Below are 16037 nucleotides of genomic sequence, written 5' to 3'. Positions count from 1 at the left end.
TACAGTGTGGGCCATTTATATGTATACATCTTAATAAAATTGGGAATGGTTGGCGATATTAACGCCCTGTTTGTGGCACATTAGAATATATGTGGGGGAGTGGGCCATTTGTATATTTAAAGGTTTAATTATTATGTATTGTTGGTCATTGGATGAACGTTGGTCCGATTAAGTAGCTTTACTTGTAGGAAGCAAAATAAAAACCTGTTTAAAATGATTTAAGACCTGTACAACACAATATTTAATATGCAATATAATATACAATATTTTAGTGAATTTTTAAAATTTAAGACTTTAAGACCCAGCGGACACCCTGAGTATAGATTGTCTTTTTTTTAATGTTCTGCAGCATTGATCGAAAGCAACCAATCACAGTTGGGTTTTGTTCAGCATCATGTTTTGTAACCATGAAATCAAGACAAATACAACAGCAGCTCTTTTTCAGTACTTTATTGAATAGCAGCACTCTACATAATCTAGAATTTTAACAAATCGAAGACGAATATAATACTTTGCATCCCTGCAATAAATCTCTACACTCACTTATAAGAGAGAAAGCCAGTATACGGAAACATACATGGGTATAAGAAGTAGTATTTCATCAAACAATGCCATTAAAAGTGACTGCTCATATAGTAAGTTTGATTCATTTCATATATATAGTTTCTTCTTGTTCCGTTACTGGAGTAATACAAAAGAAAATAAGAAATGCACAAAATCCATTTAAAGTAGCATAGCTAAAGTCTACGGCAAATCATTTACTGGACATTCATTTGTAACATGCACTCACCGTGAGGGGAAAAACAAACCAAAACAGAAGGCAGGATCGGTGGGAAAGCAAACAGAAAGAAATGCTGCAGTTTGGGCCCAGTCGCTTTTGTATGGAGTCAAGTTGTTTACACTTTGAGCCAAAAGGGAAATACAACAGTCTTGGCTTTACTGATCAACAGATGTGAAGATATGAGCCGCTCTGAAACATCCTCCACTATGAGGATGTTTTCACTCGACCTGAGAAATGACATTGATGCTAAATGCTTAATTATACTGAAGTAAGAAACGGATGGAACATTAAAGGGAGAGTTTACCCCGAAATCAATACTCTGTCATCATTTTCTTGTTTGAAAACACAAAAGATATTGTAAAGAAAGCTGGAAACCATTGACTTCCATCAAATTTGTTTTTTTTCTACTATGAAAGCCAATGTTTAAAGGATCTTTCCATAGATGTTTACATTTGATGTCGCCTACGTTATTGTTGTCTATTTAAAGAATTGCGTCAATAGAGCCGCCATTTTAGTACAGGGTAGCGCTCCTTAGAAATGAATGTGGGACCAAGGTGTAGAGGAAGACTGGCCATCCAGAGCCATAGATATATAAACATTCACACATATATCTAAGATCAGGAGTTTTCCTGGTGGTCAGTATGCAATTTTTTTACTATGAAAATTATAATTCTTAATAAATTATAAATAATAACTGTAATCACTTTTCTTCACTGACGGATAAGTGAACTGCCGGCATTGCCAACAAAGAGCATGTGTTTGTGTGGAAATGTATTATCTCCCTCCCTCTTATATTTGATCTGATCTATGTCCTGAAACACAGCCCCTCTCCTGGTTTCACTTCTATTTCTAATGGAGAGAGCAATTCATTTGTGAATGAATTAGAGCCCTGCACGGGCGCTAAATCTTAAGCCCTAGCCCGGCCCTTAAATCTAAGCCCTAGCCCAGCCCTGGACTGAGATGCACAGGCTGTAGCCTGGCCCTTGTTCAACATCTCATTAAGTTCATCAAGTTTTTGGCCCGAGTCTGACCCGAAGCTTGTTTCTTTTTTTTTTTTTTGTCCTGCTCATACTGTTACAGCCATTAAAATACACCAGATTTGTATTTGATAGAAAATTTATGTTTTTTTTTGTTTCTTTTTTTTTTTTTATCAGAATAATTTTTGTTTGTTTTTTAAATGTTAGATTTAGTTATAGGACACCTACTGTAAGATGAAAATCATCTTTTGTAAGCTGTTTGGACAGAACTGTGTGTAGGTATAGCGTGTCCACAGTCATATTATAAAGGGTGATATAAAGACAATAAGTCTCTCTGTTTTTAAATTTCCTGAAGTTAAAATAGGACCCAAACCCTCCCATTTTAAGGCTAACCACAACTTGACGTAGAAGTGCGGATTCCCCACCCACCGAATTAATTGATCGATATCCAAGTAGGATGTTGTCCACAGTGAGTTCACTCAATTTTACTTGAAGTTGTGCTTTGTGCAAAACCAGTTGGCTCATTTTAAGTTGTCACTATTTAAAAGTTGTCCAGAAGTTTGCCTTTCCTCTAGTGTTTTTCACAGTTTAAAGTTTTTCCTCTTTATTTTCTCCATTGCACGTGGCTGGAAATCTCTATGTGCAAGGCATCACTGGCGCTTCCGGACCGCACGCATTAGATCTCATTAAACTTAAAAAAAATAAATAAAATAATTCTAAAGCAGGCTTGAAGCCCGATATGCGTGCTAGCAATGACGTGAAAATTGGCCTGAAACCCAGTCCTATGGGCATAAATAAGTCGTACTCGGGGGGTCAAATGCAGGGCTCTAAAATGAATCTCCGTTATAAACGACTCATGTGAACCATCAATATCCTTGCGTCTTAATGTGCATATCCAACTTTATGATCTAAATGCTATATAACATTTGTAATATTCAATAATTTAGGGTGGACACTGAGGTGCAGGCACTGTTATGGTATCAGGCACCCTTATAAGTTACTTACTAAATTAGCTGTTACTTCACTTAGCCGACAAAATTACAAGTTTCTGGCACCGCAGCATCTGGTTGTCATATTTCTTTTACATTGTCTGCTGATTTTATTCATTATACGCCTAGAATTTAGTGTGAGTTGGTGCTACTTTGCGCTTATGTTCTGTGCAGTAAGTGACTGTATAATCATCAATAACGTGACTTGTTTAGCACAAAAGTTCGTAACATACAAAACAAAATCTTATCTATGAAATGTTCTGCCTTTATGCTTTGTTTTCTTTCTTTGCTCGTTACTAAACCTGTTTGCAGCACAAAAGTCCAGCATCATCAGATTGGCTTTGGTCTTAACTAGTGCGGTTGAATGACTTTTGTCCTGAGAGCACTGTACAAATTTGGCGGCACTATTGACGCATGCACAGGGTCCATATGCAATTTCTAGTGTATATATCTACTGGATCTTTCTTCAAAATATCTACTACTCAGGACGAGTAAATAGTGTAAAATACATTTTTGGATGAACTATCCCTTTAAGTCAATGCCACTCTTTTAATTTAAGCACTCGTCCCACATCTATATATTCCCTCTCAAGAGTGATCAACATAAAATGATGTTCTCTTCGTCAGCGAATCTCATTTATACAAGCATTTCATTCCTCGTTCAGGAACATTGTGCTTTTTGGAGCGGATGTTGATTTGGATGTGTTGTAAATGTAGGCCCCTTGACTGGCAGTATTGGTCATGCTCACGGTTTTGACAGAAGCACCAGTCTTTCTACATGGCTCAGTGCGTTACACAAACAATTCATGAAGATACAGTCCAAAGTACTTAATAGACCAACCTATACCTAGTATTAAACAGCCTTTACAGAAATGCTAGTGTCCATGGACAGCTTTAGAAATACTTTGCTGCACAGTTTTTGTCTTCTCAGAAGTTGTACCGCAGGGAACTGTCTGCAAAGCAGCGGATGCGTGCTTGAATTGGGATGAAATATTAATCGGCCTCTTTTGGTTAGTAGAGACTGTTCATGTAAGGTGATGTTTTAGGTGCAAAAGTGAGCTTCCCGAATGCGGTGGGAGTTTTGATGTGGGTTTCTGTATGTTGCAGTGGATGTGAAGAGGGAACTGTGTCTGGAGACACTACTTTTGGCTCAATATCAAATGGATACTGTGTAAACAAGTAATTACAAAAGAGGAGACGGAGTGGGGGAGCAGAGAGAAAGAGGAGGTAAGAAAGCAGAGACTGTGACAGAAAGATAGAGAGAAGAAGAGAGGGGTTTCAGGCAATAAGCGGGACGTCCCACCCGCAGACTGGCACACTTCTCAGTCCCTGTTCAGGCTGCACCAGGCGGCTAGAAAGAGTAAAAGAGTGAGAGAGAGTGAGAGAGAGAGAGAGAGAGAGAGAGAGAGAGAGAGAGTCAGTGTCATTATTAAAGTAATGAAAGACAGTAAAATTCTTTGTATAGCGGTTGACAAATTTCTGTAAACACATTCTAGACAAGCTTATGGTTTTGCGGTTATGCAAAGCACTGTAAACTGTAGGCTGCTCTGATCGCTTCACATTCAGAGAGACATACAGATAGATTTGGTTAGCCCTGGAACGTGTAATGAAACATTTGAAAGAGAATCAATGCACTTACTAAAAGCACACTCAGCACAGGCAGCCACTTGCACATAGACACACAGACATAGATTTATACACACACATATTTTAAGGTCAACTATTTATAATAAATTCATTATAAATAATTATAGTGTTAATTATATATAACAGTATGTAAACAAATAATTTTAATAAGTTTTAATAATGGACCTTTTTCACATTTCCATAAGGCATCATGGTTAGGTAAACGTAGAGCGCAGTGAGAGTACAAATAATATTTTTTTATAGTTCTATTAGCTGAAATAATAAAAGAAAAACTCAACAATGGTGTTATCAAGACTTTCAGAAAAAGAAAAAATTGCGTGAGACTGAGTTTTTTGTAATTTGACACAAAGATTATATAAAATATTCATAAATGCATATTAATGTATAAACGTTTTTTTAATCTAAATATTTAAAAGGATTCAAGGATTTAAGATTATGATGATCGTTAAACACATCATAACAGTCTTGTGAAAAGGGTCTTTAGATCATATCAATTTTAGTTTTTAGTAACAGTAGTTCTAAACTACACAACTTCAACATTATTACTTTAAATAACGAATATAAGCATATTTAATGTAAATGCATATGCACTTGTATAAAAATATTTATTGTAATCTATTATATTAAACTTGTTTTTAAAATGCTGAAATTATGGCATTTCTATTCTATTTTTTTTTATTCAAAGCGTAACATCGTAACACCTAGAAAAAAAATTAAATCCGTAAACGACAAAATAGCCTGGCACTGTGTACATAACTTTCTCACTGTATAAAAAAAGGCCAATTTTATTGTATTTTTAATTAAAAAGAGATATCTACAATTAGTAAAAATCAATAAACAACTAAATAGTTTGCCATTGTGTACATAACTGTCCAAATGCATACAAATTGTAACATATTTTGTATTTTTAAATGAAAAAGTGATATCTAGAATTAGGAAAAATTAGTAACTTACAAATTTTTATCTGCCATTGTCTAAATGACAGAATAAAATGTCAAATATGCTACAATTTAATTACAAATTACTGCTCAGCACCATTTGTGTGCCTATTTAAGTATATATGTCCTTTTTACAACTACAGTTGAAGTCAGAATTATTAGCCCCCCTGTTTATTTTCTCCCCAATTTCTGTTTAACGGAGAGACAATTTTTTTTCAACACATTTCTAAACATGATAGTTTTAATAACTAATTTCTAATAACTGATTTATTTTATCTTTGCCACCATGATAGTAAATACTATTTGGCTAGATATTTTTCAAGACACTTCTATACAGCTTGAAGTGACATTTAAAGGCTTAACTAGGTTAATTATGTTAACTAGTCAGGTTCGGGTAATTTAAGTTATTGTATAATGATAGTTTGTTTTGTAGACTATCAAAAAATGTTTGCTTAAAGGGGCTAATAATTTTGACCTTAAAAAAAAAAAACTACTTTTATTCTAGCCGAAATAAAACAAATAAGACTTTCTCCAGAAGAAAAAATATTATCAGACATGCTGTGAACACTTCCTTGCTCTGTTAAACATCATTTGGGAAATATCTAAAAAAGAAAAAGAAAAAAATCAAAGTGGGGCTAATAATTCTGACTTCAAATGTATGCAGGCTCTTGAGTGTTTTTTGCTTTCTTTCAGTATTTCTATTTTGTAATAGAGCTGGAATGAGCGCGAGAGTGTTTGCATTACAGAAGCTCCTAATGCAGAGACTGTCAGAGGACAGACATGCTGAAAATGAGAGTAATCCTGCAGGGCAAGTAGGAATTCATAATAGCTGTGAAATGTAAGGACATCCCTCCTCTAGACTACACAATACATGCAAAACAAGCAGCATCAAAGACTGGTTTGGCTCTAATGCCCACAGCAGCCTCTATAGCAGACAGAAGAACACACCGGGCACAGCGACAGTGGACACCGCCTCAGGCTGACACAGAGTATCCACTTTCACATGCTGGAACGCCTTGCAGGCTGCAGTCAGAAGATGCCTGAGAGGGAAATCAAGCAACACAGTTCCAGCATTATAATCAGTCTTCAGATGCAAAGCCGCATCAATAAAATACTGTACATGTGACTTTGCAGCTAAATAGATTCTGAACAGAACTATACCATTTATAAATTCTGTTGACTTTGTATCTTCTAGTCAACTAGCGCCCCATTTACTTCTGGTTTTAAGATGCAATTTTCAACAATAACATGACCTTTTTTTTTTTTTAAATAAAATGTCTTAAGCTTCATACTTAAAAAGTAGTAAACTATGTTAATGTGTTTGTTCATTCCATAACATAATATCACAAAGATGGTCTTAAAAATAATGTAAAGCATGATAAAATTTAAGGGAAAGTCTTGACAAAAAAGTGGCCTAATGAGATGAAATTGAATATGTTAATCACAAATATCAATAATTATAGTAAACTATAACTTTACTTGCCCTGGACTGTACTTGCAAAGTTACTTGTATTTAATGTTTTGAAGGAGTATCAAAATAAAGTGCTAGCAGAAAGTCTACTCTAATAGTCTACTCTAATAATTGCAAAATTACTGTAGTCAATCATTTTGCAAGTTAATTCACAGATTTTTAGTTTAGTTTAGTTTAGTTTAGTTTTGTTAATCTTCATTCAAAATCTGACATGTTGCTTCCACATTAGGAGTGACGGTTCTCTGTTGATGTCAGTTTGATATTTTTTTAATCACACCCCTACAAGGGGTTTCTACAAGGGGATGATGTGCAATAAGAAAACTTCACCCTCTACTTAATATCCAGTTTCAGTTGGAAGTACATCAACATACATAAATAAAAGTCTTAACAAATTCTGGGTCACATGGACTTTAAGAGCTCCATTTTAATGATCTAGGCACAAAATCTAAAGCGCATGGTGCAAAAGCATTAAGCGCGTGTCTGAATGCACTTTTAAAGGATATTTAATGGATAGAAAAATTCGCTCTGCACTTGGTGCATGGTCTAACAGTGTTGTGCTTATTCTCTTAATGAGTTATCGGTGTGTTTTGAGCATAATGTGCATTAAACCAATCAGAGTCTCATCTCCCATTCCCTTCAAGAGTCAGTTGCGTCACGCCATGGTGCATTTGCTATTTACATGGCGAAATATGTAAAAGGAAAAACTGAATGCTTCATTAGCCAAAAAACAGTTAAACAGAGCGTCTGTAGCACAAGGATAAAGACTGAGCCTCCTCCATTCTGCCTTTTTATTTTACATGAATCTAGTTTACTCCTTTACTTTCATAAAGTAAGGAAACAGTGTTAAATGCACTCCACTGAGCCTATACCATTAGCCTACATATTTAATTTAAGAGCAACATTTTGTTTCAACACTATTTGTGAATTCAGTTTTAATTTCCAGCAAGCTTATAAATGAACAATAATAACGAAGTGTGGTCAAGGTCATATCCAAACACACTTCCTATTCTTATGCCTCAAATAGTGACGCGTACGTCTCCAAAACCCAACAGGTGGACAAATCTAAACTTGTTTTTATTAAAACAAATATAAAAATGCATATAATAAATAATAATGCTAATCATAATAACATTATAACAAGAATGCAAATTGTCATGGATAAACTGAAAAATCCTCCCCTGGGGTGCAGAAGGCAGTGGTTTTAATATTTATGTAAAAAATAATAATTTTTGTAACAATTAAATCCTTAATGTATTTTATATGTAAAGATATTTGTGTATTGCTGTACATCCTGTGTGTATTAAACAATGTGTAATCGTTTAGACCTGCATAGGCGCATAATTAACACGCTCTATGCTGGACTTTAGACAAGCTTTTAGTTGGTCAATGGCACAGTCTTTTTCAGTTCTTCAAAATAGCAACACACTAACAATGTGCCTTAACACACCTGTTTTATAGACCAGCACACCCATGAGTCCACAAAGTGGCGCAAATTGATTTGCTATTTAAACAACATGGCGCAAAACGTGAAAATTGCTATTTAGCTGGTCTGAAAATAGCAACATATCGTGCCAAACACATCTTGCGCCTTATTGCACCGGGTGTATGATAGGGCCCTAAGAGTTAAAGAGATCGCTCACAAAAAATTAACTTTGACTCTCACTCAGGTTATTCTAAACTTTTATGAATCTTTTTTGTTGAACACAAAGCAAGATATTCTAAAGAATGTTGGAAAAATAAACCCTGACATACATACTAGGAATAAACATTACTATGGAAGTCATTGGGTGTTTTTTCCTAATATTCCTCAATATATCTTTCTTTGTGCTCAACAGAAAAAAGAAAAACAAACATGTTAGGAACACATACCAACTTATTTTTGTCTCAAAATAACTACGATCATGGTAATCAAGTTGATGAGAGAGAGTTGAGAGACAAAAATCCCATTGAACATACCAAACACTGAAAGACACACAGAAAAAAAATATTTTACCTCTTCCACTCCTCCTCTCCATCCCAGAACTCATACACCACAAAGGAAAGGCCATCAGGCAGCCTGACAGCCGTCACACTGGAGAAAGAAGAAGAACAACTGTAAAAAACACTTTCATTCTCACACATTTCACATTGATTTAGCAGGCTGATGAAAAACACTAATTAATCTTGTAGAAACAGTGTCGACAAAGAAAACGGGTATAAATGTCTTCAATTAGAGGGCAATTACTCTCATTCTACAGAAACTGTAAACAGAGGCACAATCCTCCACTGTAGTGTTTGAGCCTCCACTTGATGGCAGTGCGTCCTCATATTCCTGCTGCGCTACAGCTGCAGCCCTTCAGGCAGTAAAACAGCAACGATTAGCATTAGCTCAATACATCAACAGACATCTAAACACAAGCTAGTTCTAACAACCCCAAAGACTCCTCAAACTCTTACTAGAAGCAGCAAAACTCGCAACACAGCTTTTTAGCACTTTCTGGATATGGAAATGATTCAAGCTGTACTTAAATTTGAGTCGATTGCTTGCTAGTAAACTTGGCATATCACACCTAAAGCACATGCTGATGTTTCATGTCAGCGTTGATGGTTTTTAGCAGAGCATTTCACTTGTGTAATTTGATAGATTTAAGTGAGACATGATTTTCCATGAGGAAAAAAACAACAACAGTTATTTGTGTGGTAAAAAAGTGGGTGTTACCTACATGAATTGAGACTCAATGTGAGCTGTTTGACTGACAACTATGTTTTTAAATTAATCCCTGTATATACAGATTCAGGAAAATGAAATGCCGTATTCTGTATGCCAGGCCAGTAGATGGCGATGTCACTTTTAGAAGAAACACTTTTTAGATAGAAACACTAAGCACCTGTGCACACATGATCCTGCTGTCCACCATTATTATTTTGTGACTACACTACACATAACATTAAGTTATGATTGAATTGCCTCTTACTACAGTTATGAATTAGTTTGATAAAAAGCAGGAAATGTTTATGGGCCAATGACATGTCCACATTAAAATGGTCTATTGAACTAAAAAACGCAAACCTTTTTCCCCCATTTTTCCCCCAACGATAAATAAAATAAAATAAAATATAAAATAAATCTGGTAAATTGTTTTGTAAGCACTCTCTAAAAACTAAAATGTATTTTTGAAATAAAACACAAAACATGAAATATACACTCACTGGCCAAATGGTACAGCTGTCCAAATACTTGTTAACACAAATTTTTATCAGCTCACTCACACAGCAGCAACTCAATGCATTTAGGCATGTAGACATGGTCATGATGCTCAGCTGCAGTTCAAACTGAGCATCAGAATGGGGAAAAAAAGTGATTTACAGTAAGTGACTTTGAATGTGGCATGGTTGTTGGTGCCAGATAGGCTGGTCTAAGTATTTCAGAAACTGTTGATCTACTGGGATTTTCATGCACAATCATCTCTAGGGTTTACAGAGAATGGGCGAAAAAGACAAAATATCCAGTGAGCGGCAATTCTGTGGGCGCAAATACCCTGTTGATGCCAGAGGTCATAGAAGAATAGCCAGATTGGTTTGAGCTGATCGAAATCTAACAGAAACTCAAAACTCGTTACAATCGAGGTTTGCAGATAAGCATCTCTGAACGCACAACACATTGAACCTTGAGGCGAATGAGCTACATCAGCAGAAGACCACACTAGGTGCCGCTCCTGTCAGCCAAGAACAGGAAACTGAGGCTACAATTGGCACAGGCTCACCAAAATTAGACACTAGAAGATTGGAAAAACATTGCCTGGTCTGATGAGTCTCGATTTCTGCTGCGACATTCAGATGGTAGGGGCATCAACAACATAAATGTATGGATCCATCCTGCCTTGCATCAACAGTTCAGGCTGCTGGTGGTGGTGTAATGGTGTGGGGGATATTTTCTTGGCACACTTTAGGCCCATTAGTACTAATTGAGCATCATGTCAACGTCACAGCCTGGGTATTCTTGCATGTCCATCCCTTTATGACCACAGTGTACCCATCTTCTAAAGGCTACCTCCAACAGCATAACACCTCATGTCATGAAGCACAAATCATCTCAGACTGGTCTCTTGAACATGACAATGAGTTCACTGTACTCAAATGGCCACACAGTCACCAGAACTCAATCCAATAAAGCACCTTTGGGATGTGGTGGAATGGGAGATTCGCATCATGGATGTGCAGCTGACAAATCTGCAGCAACTGTGTGATGCTATCATGTCAATATGGACCAAAATCTCTGAAGAATATCTCCAATACATTGTTGAATCTAAACCACGAAGAATTAACCGTGTAACCACTTTGTACTAGTATGGTGTAACTTATAAAGTGGCCGGTGAGTGTGTTCAACTATCTAAAGTCTTCAATGCAACATTTGTCATTTTAGTTTAGTTGAAATTGAAGTGCAAAATGAACTAAAAAATAAATACAAAACAAAAAAGTAATTAAAACTTTAAAATCTTAAAAGTGATAAAAAGTAAACAAACTAAATCTTAAAACAAACCAACTAAACAATTTAAATATAGAATAATAAAAAAAAACTACTCAAAATTAAACAATAATCATATGTATATCGTTGTTACTAAATTAAGTCCAACAGGAAAAGTTGTTTGAGAGTAAGAGCATTTCTAATTTACGTTAAAGCTGAGGTTAATTTAGGTTAAAGATGATAAAGCCAAACAATTGCTTTATTCACTAATAAATCTTTCACAGAATGTGCATTGAGCAAGAAAACAGGTTCAATTTAGATTTTACATTAACTGTACCAGATTATTAATGTTCCCACATAGCAAACAAACAATGAGTTATGCATTTTTCTGATTCAAATGAGCAGTAGAAAGAACATCTTAATCATTTTTCAGAATCTAAAAGAAATATCTGACAGACAGACAGACGGTGATAATGGAGTAATAGAGGAGGAAGGCTGACAGAAATAAGGCAGATAAAAGAGTGGCTAGAGATGACAGTTTTGGGGTCTTTGCGGAGGCTTGCAGATGTTCTCACTGATCAATTATTCACTAGTCTGATGTGAATCATGATGGCAGTACAAAATGCTGCCATACAAAGGCCTCTCCTTGAAAACACTACAAAGGACCTATTTTACTCACTGCTTTTACATTAATATTTCATGCCGTGGGGAAGAAAAATGCTCTCAGTCGTGGCCTGACCAAAATTGTGAAAGTGAAGCAACTGTTCAAAAGTTTGGGCTCTGTTAGGTTAGTTTTAAAGGGGTTGTCCACTTCGATATCATATTTTAAACATGTAATGAAGCTGTGTGAACATAAACAACATCTCTGAATGTAACACTCAAAGTTCAATGCAAAGGAAGACATTGGCTTGTACAGAGCACTGGGAATGAATTATGGGGACTGAAAAAAATTACATCCGGGCTAGTGAGATCACAAGAGCTTCAGGTTATGTGCATTCATCATGTGCATACACTCCACGCAGCAATGAGGCGTGGCCAGAGGCACTGTATAGTTATAGCAGAGAAAGCTAAAATGCCGCCCAAACGCTAACCTTTTCAAAGAGCTTCTTCAGTTTCTGTATTTGGGCTTCCAAAGGACAAGACAGAAAGAGAGAAGTGCTCACAGTTATTTTTTAATTATGTTTCAGAGAATGAAAAAAAAAAAAAAAAAAATATATATATATATATATATATATATATATATATATATATATATATATATATATATATATATATATATATAGCATTAGACAAAGGACAACTTCCAAAATATTTCCTAGTTTCAGTGCTGGATTCAGCTAAACACTCCTCAAAGCCTCAAAGAAGGAGCAGCTTCAACAAGCAGAAGCTGTGGATTGTGGGCCACAACCTGTAAAAAAATATGATCTATTACATGCATAGTGTCTACGATATGTTGTAGCAAGAAGGTAAACAAGGATGTACTTAAAACAACAGAAAATGCTACAAATTCATAATTATCCATCAAAGCCTGTTAAACACCCACAATCTTCAGCAGCGCTGCAGTGTCTCTCTATGCAGCCGCTTTCCCTGCATTCTACATCACAAATAAGGAAGTCACAAAAGATATGTGAATGTTTCATATTACTTACTCATGCTTATTCTGAATAAACAGTCTGAAGTCTGAATTATTAGCCCCCCTGAATTATTAGACCCCGTTTGTTTCTCCCCCCCCCAATTTCTGTGTAACAGAGAGAAGATTTTGTTCAATACATTTCTAAACATAATAGTTTTAATAACTCATTTCTAATAACTGATTTATTTTATCTTTGCCATGATGACAGTAAATATTATTTGACTAAATATTTACATTTAAATTTTTGAAAAACAAATGTCTCTTATGAGGGCGAGGCAGTGGCGCAGTAGATAGTGCTGTCGCCTCACACCAAGAAGGTCGCTGGGTTGCTGGTTCGAACCTCGGTTCAGTTGGCGTTTCTGTGTGGAGTTTGCATGTTCTCCCTGCGTTCGCGTGGGTTTCCTCCGGGTGCTCCGGATTCCCCCACAGTCCAAAGACATGCGGTACAGGTAAATTGGGTAGACTATATTGTCCATAGTGTATGAGTGTGTGTGTGGATGATTCCTAGAGATGGGTTGCGGCTGGAAGGGCATCCGCTGCGTAAAAACTTGCTGGATAAGTTGGCGGTTCATTCCGCTGTGGTGACCCCGGATTAGTAAAGGAACTAAGCCGACAAGAAAATGAATGAATGTCTCTTATGGTCACCATGGTCACATTTGTTTGATAAATACAGTAAATATAATAATTTTGCAAGATTTACTTTTATAAATCCTGTGATTTTATTTTGAAATGTATATGAACACTTTTAACAACTTTTTCTTATTATTTTTCTTTTTTTTATTCTTCTTGAGAAAGTCCTATTTCTTTTCGCTTGACTGAACAAAAATACATATATAAAACATATTTGTATGCCAATTGTGACATGCCAATGCTTACAAAACGTAGGTAACACTTTAAAACAATGTTGATGTATTTACTACCATGAACAAGCTATTAGTAATACATTGATTGCACTTTTTATTCATCGTTGTAAATGTTAGTTAATGTTATTGAAAATTAAATATTGTTAGTTCTTGTTGGGCAACACTGTGTCGCAGTGGTTAGCACTGTCGCCTCACAGCAAGAAGGTCACTGGTTTGAGCCTCGGCTGGGTCCAGGCCCGTTTCCCGGATCGTTTGAGAAGTGTGAGTGCGCTTAATCGGGCTCAAGCACGGTTCACTTGGCCGGCCCTGGCTCGGCTGGAAGAGGTGTGCCTGAGCCCGGTTTACTTGGGCTTTGGCGCAGTACACTTGTGTGTGAGTGCAAAACGCGCCAAAGCCCGAAACTGAAAGCGAGACGTGACTTTTAAGTTTCATATGGATTTATTAATAATTCTTACTGTTCAGTGAACGCAAACTGCCATAGTTTATTTAAGACGCAAACCCCTCACTGCACCACAGCTGCGCGGCTTCAGCAGACCTCCTCATTCCTGCAGCACGAAAGCTTTATGATTGTTTATGAGCGCCAAAAGTGGCGGATCTGTTCGGCGAAATATCTGACTGTGTGTCCCCGCAACCCTAAGGACTGTTTGGCGAAATATTTGACGGCATATCAAACGACTGAAACGATATAACTAGAGAAATCTCCACTGTGCTGCTGAGTGAGAGAGCGCTTCTCACTGAACAGCGCAGCAGCGATGAAGTAAGCGTGCCGAAGCCCGTTTGTGGTGTGAGCGCGGGCCGTCGGGGGAGACAGGAGGGGGGACAAGCATGCTTTGGCCCGGTTAGAGGCAACTGTATCTAGTGTGAGTATGGCCTTAGTGAAGCCTTTAGATGTCACTTTAAGCTGAATGCTAGTATCATGCATGTAATCATAATGGCAAGGACAAAAGAAGTTAGTAATTAGACATTAGTTTAGCAAAGACATACAGTTGAAGTCAAAATATTAGCCTGTTAATTTAGATATTTTTTTAAATGCAATCCATTATTTTCACAATCTAAATACTTACAGTATATGAATGAATGAATGATTGAATGAATGAATTAAAGACTGACCTGGGGTATGAGATCTTCATTCATTTTCTTGACGGGTTAGCCCCTTAATTAATCCGGGGTCGCCACAGTGGAATGAACCACCAACTTATCCAACACATTTTTACGCAGCGGATGCACTTCCAGCCACAACCCATCACTGGGAAACATCCACACACTCATTCACACACACTTATACACTACGGACAATTTAGCCTACTCAATTCACCTGTACCGCATGTCTTTGGACTGTGGGGGAAACCGGAGCACCCTGAGGAAACCCGCGCGAACGCAGGGAGAACATGCAAACTTCACACAGAAACGCCAACTGAGCCGAGGCTCAAACTAGTGACCCAGCGTCTTTCTTGCTGTGAGGCGACAGCACTACCTACTGCGCCATTACGTCACCTGGTATGAGATCTTCATGTTTACAATTGCGCTCCCTTCGCAGTGCGCTTTGAAATCATTGATGTCATTTTGAACACAGCCTCATGATGAAAGCTATAGGTGACCTATTATTATACCTAAAAGCAGAATTTATGTTGCATCTTCAAAGCTTGGAAAAAAAAAAAAACATAGCATAGCCTACGTTAATGCTTTTAATTTTTAGTGGGTTATCTGTATTGTATATGTCATGGGCCTGCTGGTTAGAACATTTCTGCAGTGGTTTGCATGTGTCAAATTGTAAAAGTAGACTTTCAAAAAACAAACAAAAAAAACACAATATCGTACTAAATGATAATGATACTAGTAATAATAATAATCATCATCATTAATATTATTATTAAAGTATGTTTTTTTCATTTCCTAATAAATAATAAATATTAAATTTTTATTTCTTAAAAAATAGCCTCCTTATTTATTTATTTATATGATTTATATATGATATTAGAATACGTGCTAGCTTTTCTAAGTGATTTAATGTTTTAGAAGAGTATGTAACGTCGTTGTTTGGGAAATGCACCCCAGTTTAGTATTTAAAATGTACTGACCAAATTAGTATTAGCATTGTAGTTTTAAAAACAGATTAATAATCTCAATTTCTTCAATTTTCTCTTAATGTACTAGGTGCAATTATGGCAGTAAAACAGTAGCTTTATGTGCAAACTATTCTATGATCTTTTAGGGCTTTGCAAACACAATGTATTAATAGTGTAGAAAAAACAGCAATTGTTCAGCCAGTTTCATCATTAATTCATGAACTAGAAT

General features: G+C 36.4%; 1 protein-coding gene across 2 annotated transcripts in view; it reads right to left on the bottom strand.

Moving 5' to 3' along the window:
- Positions 1-1819: 1819 nt before the first annotated feature.
- Positions 1820-16037, bottom strand: part of necab2 (N-terminal EF-hand calcium binding protein 2) — a 205973-nt gene continuing 191755 nt past the window's right edge. Inside the window, exons 10-12 of one of the 2 annotated variants that reach the window (XM_087292316.1) lie at positions 8796-8873; positions 6280-6371; positions 1820-4097 (exon numbers count right to left, since the gene is read on the bottom strand). In XM_087292316.1, the coding sequence (XP_087148442.1) occupies positions 4069-4097; positions 6280-6371; positions 8796-8873 (199 nt within the window). In that variant the 3' untranslated portion in view covers positions 1820-4068. 2 annotated transcript variants of the gene reach the window in all.

The sequence above is a fragment of the Danio rerio genome, chromosome 18 (genome assembly GCF_052040795.2).
Source record: "Danio rerio strain M-AB ecotype USA chromosome 18, GRCz13ab, whole genome shotgun sequence".
NCBI classification, from domain to species: domain Eukaryota; kingdom Metazoa; phylum Chordata; class Actinopteri; order Cypriniformes; family Danionidae; genus Danio; species Danio rerio.
Note: the sequence above shows the minus strand (reverse complement) of the source record. Positions and strands in the feature narration are given on the sequence as shown.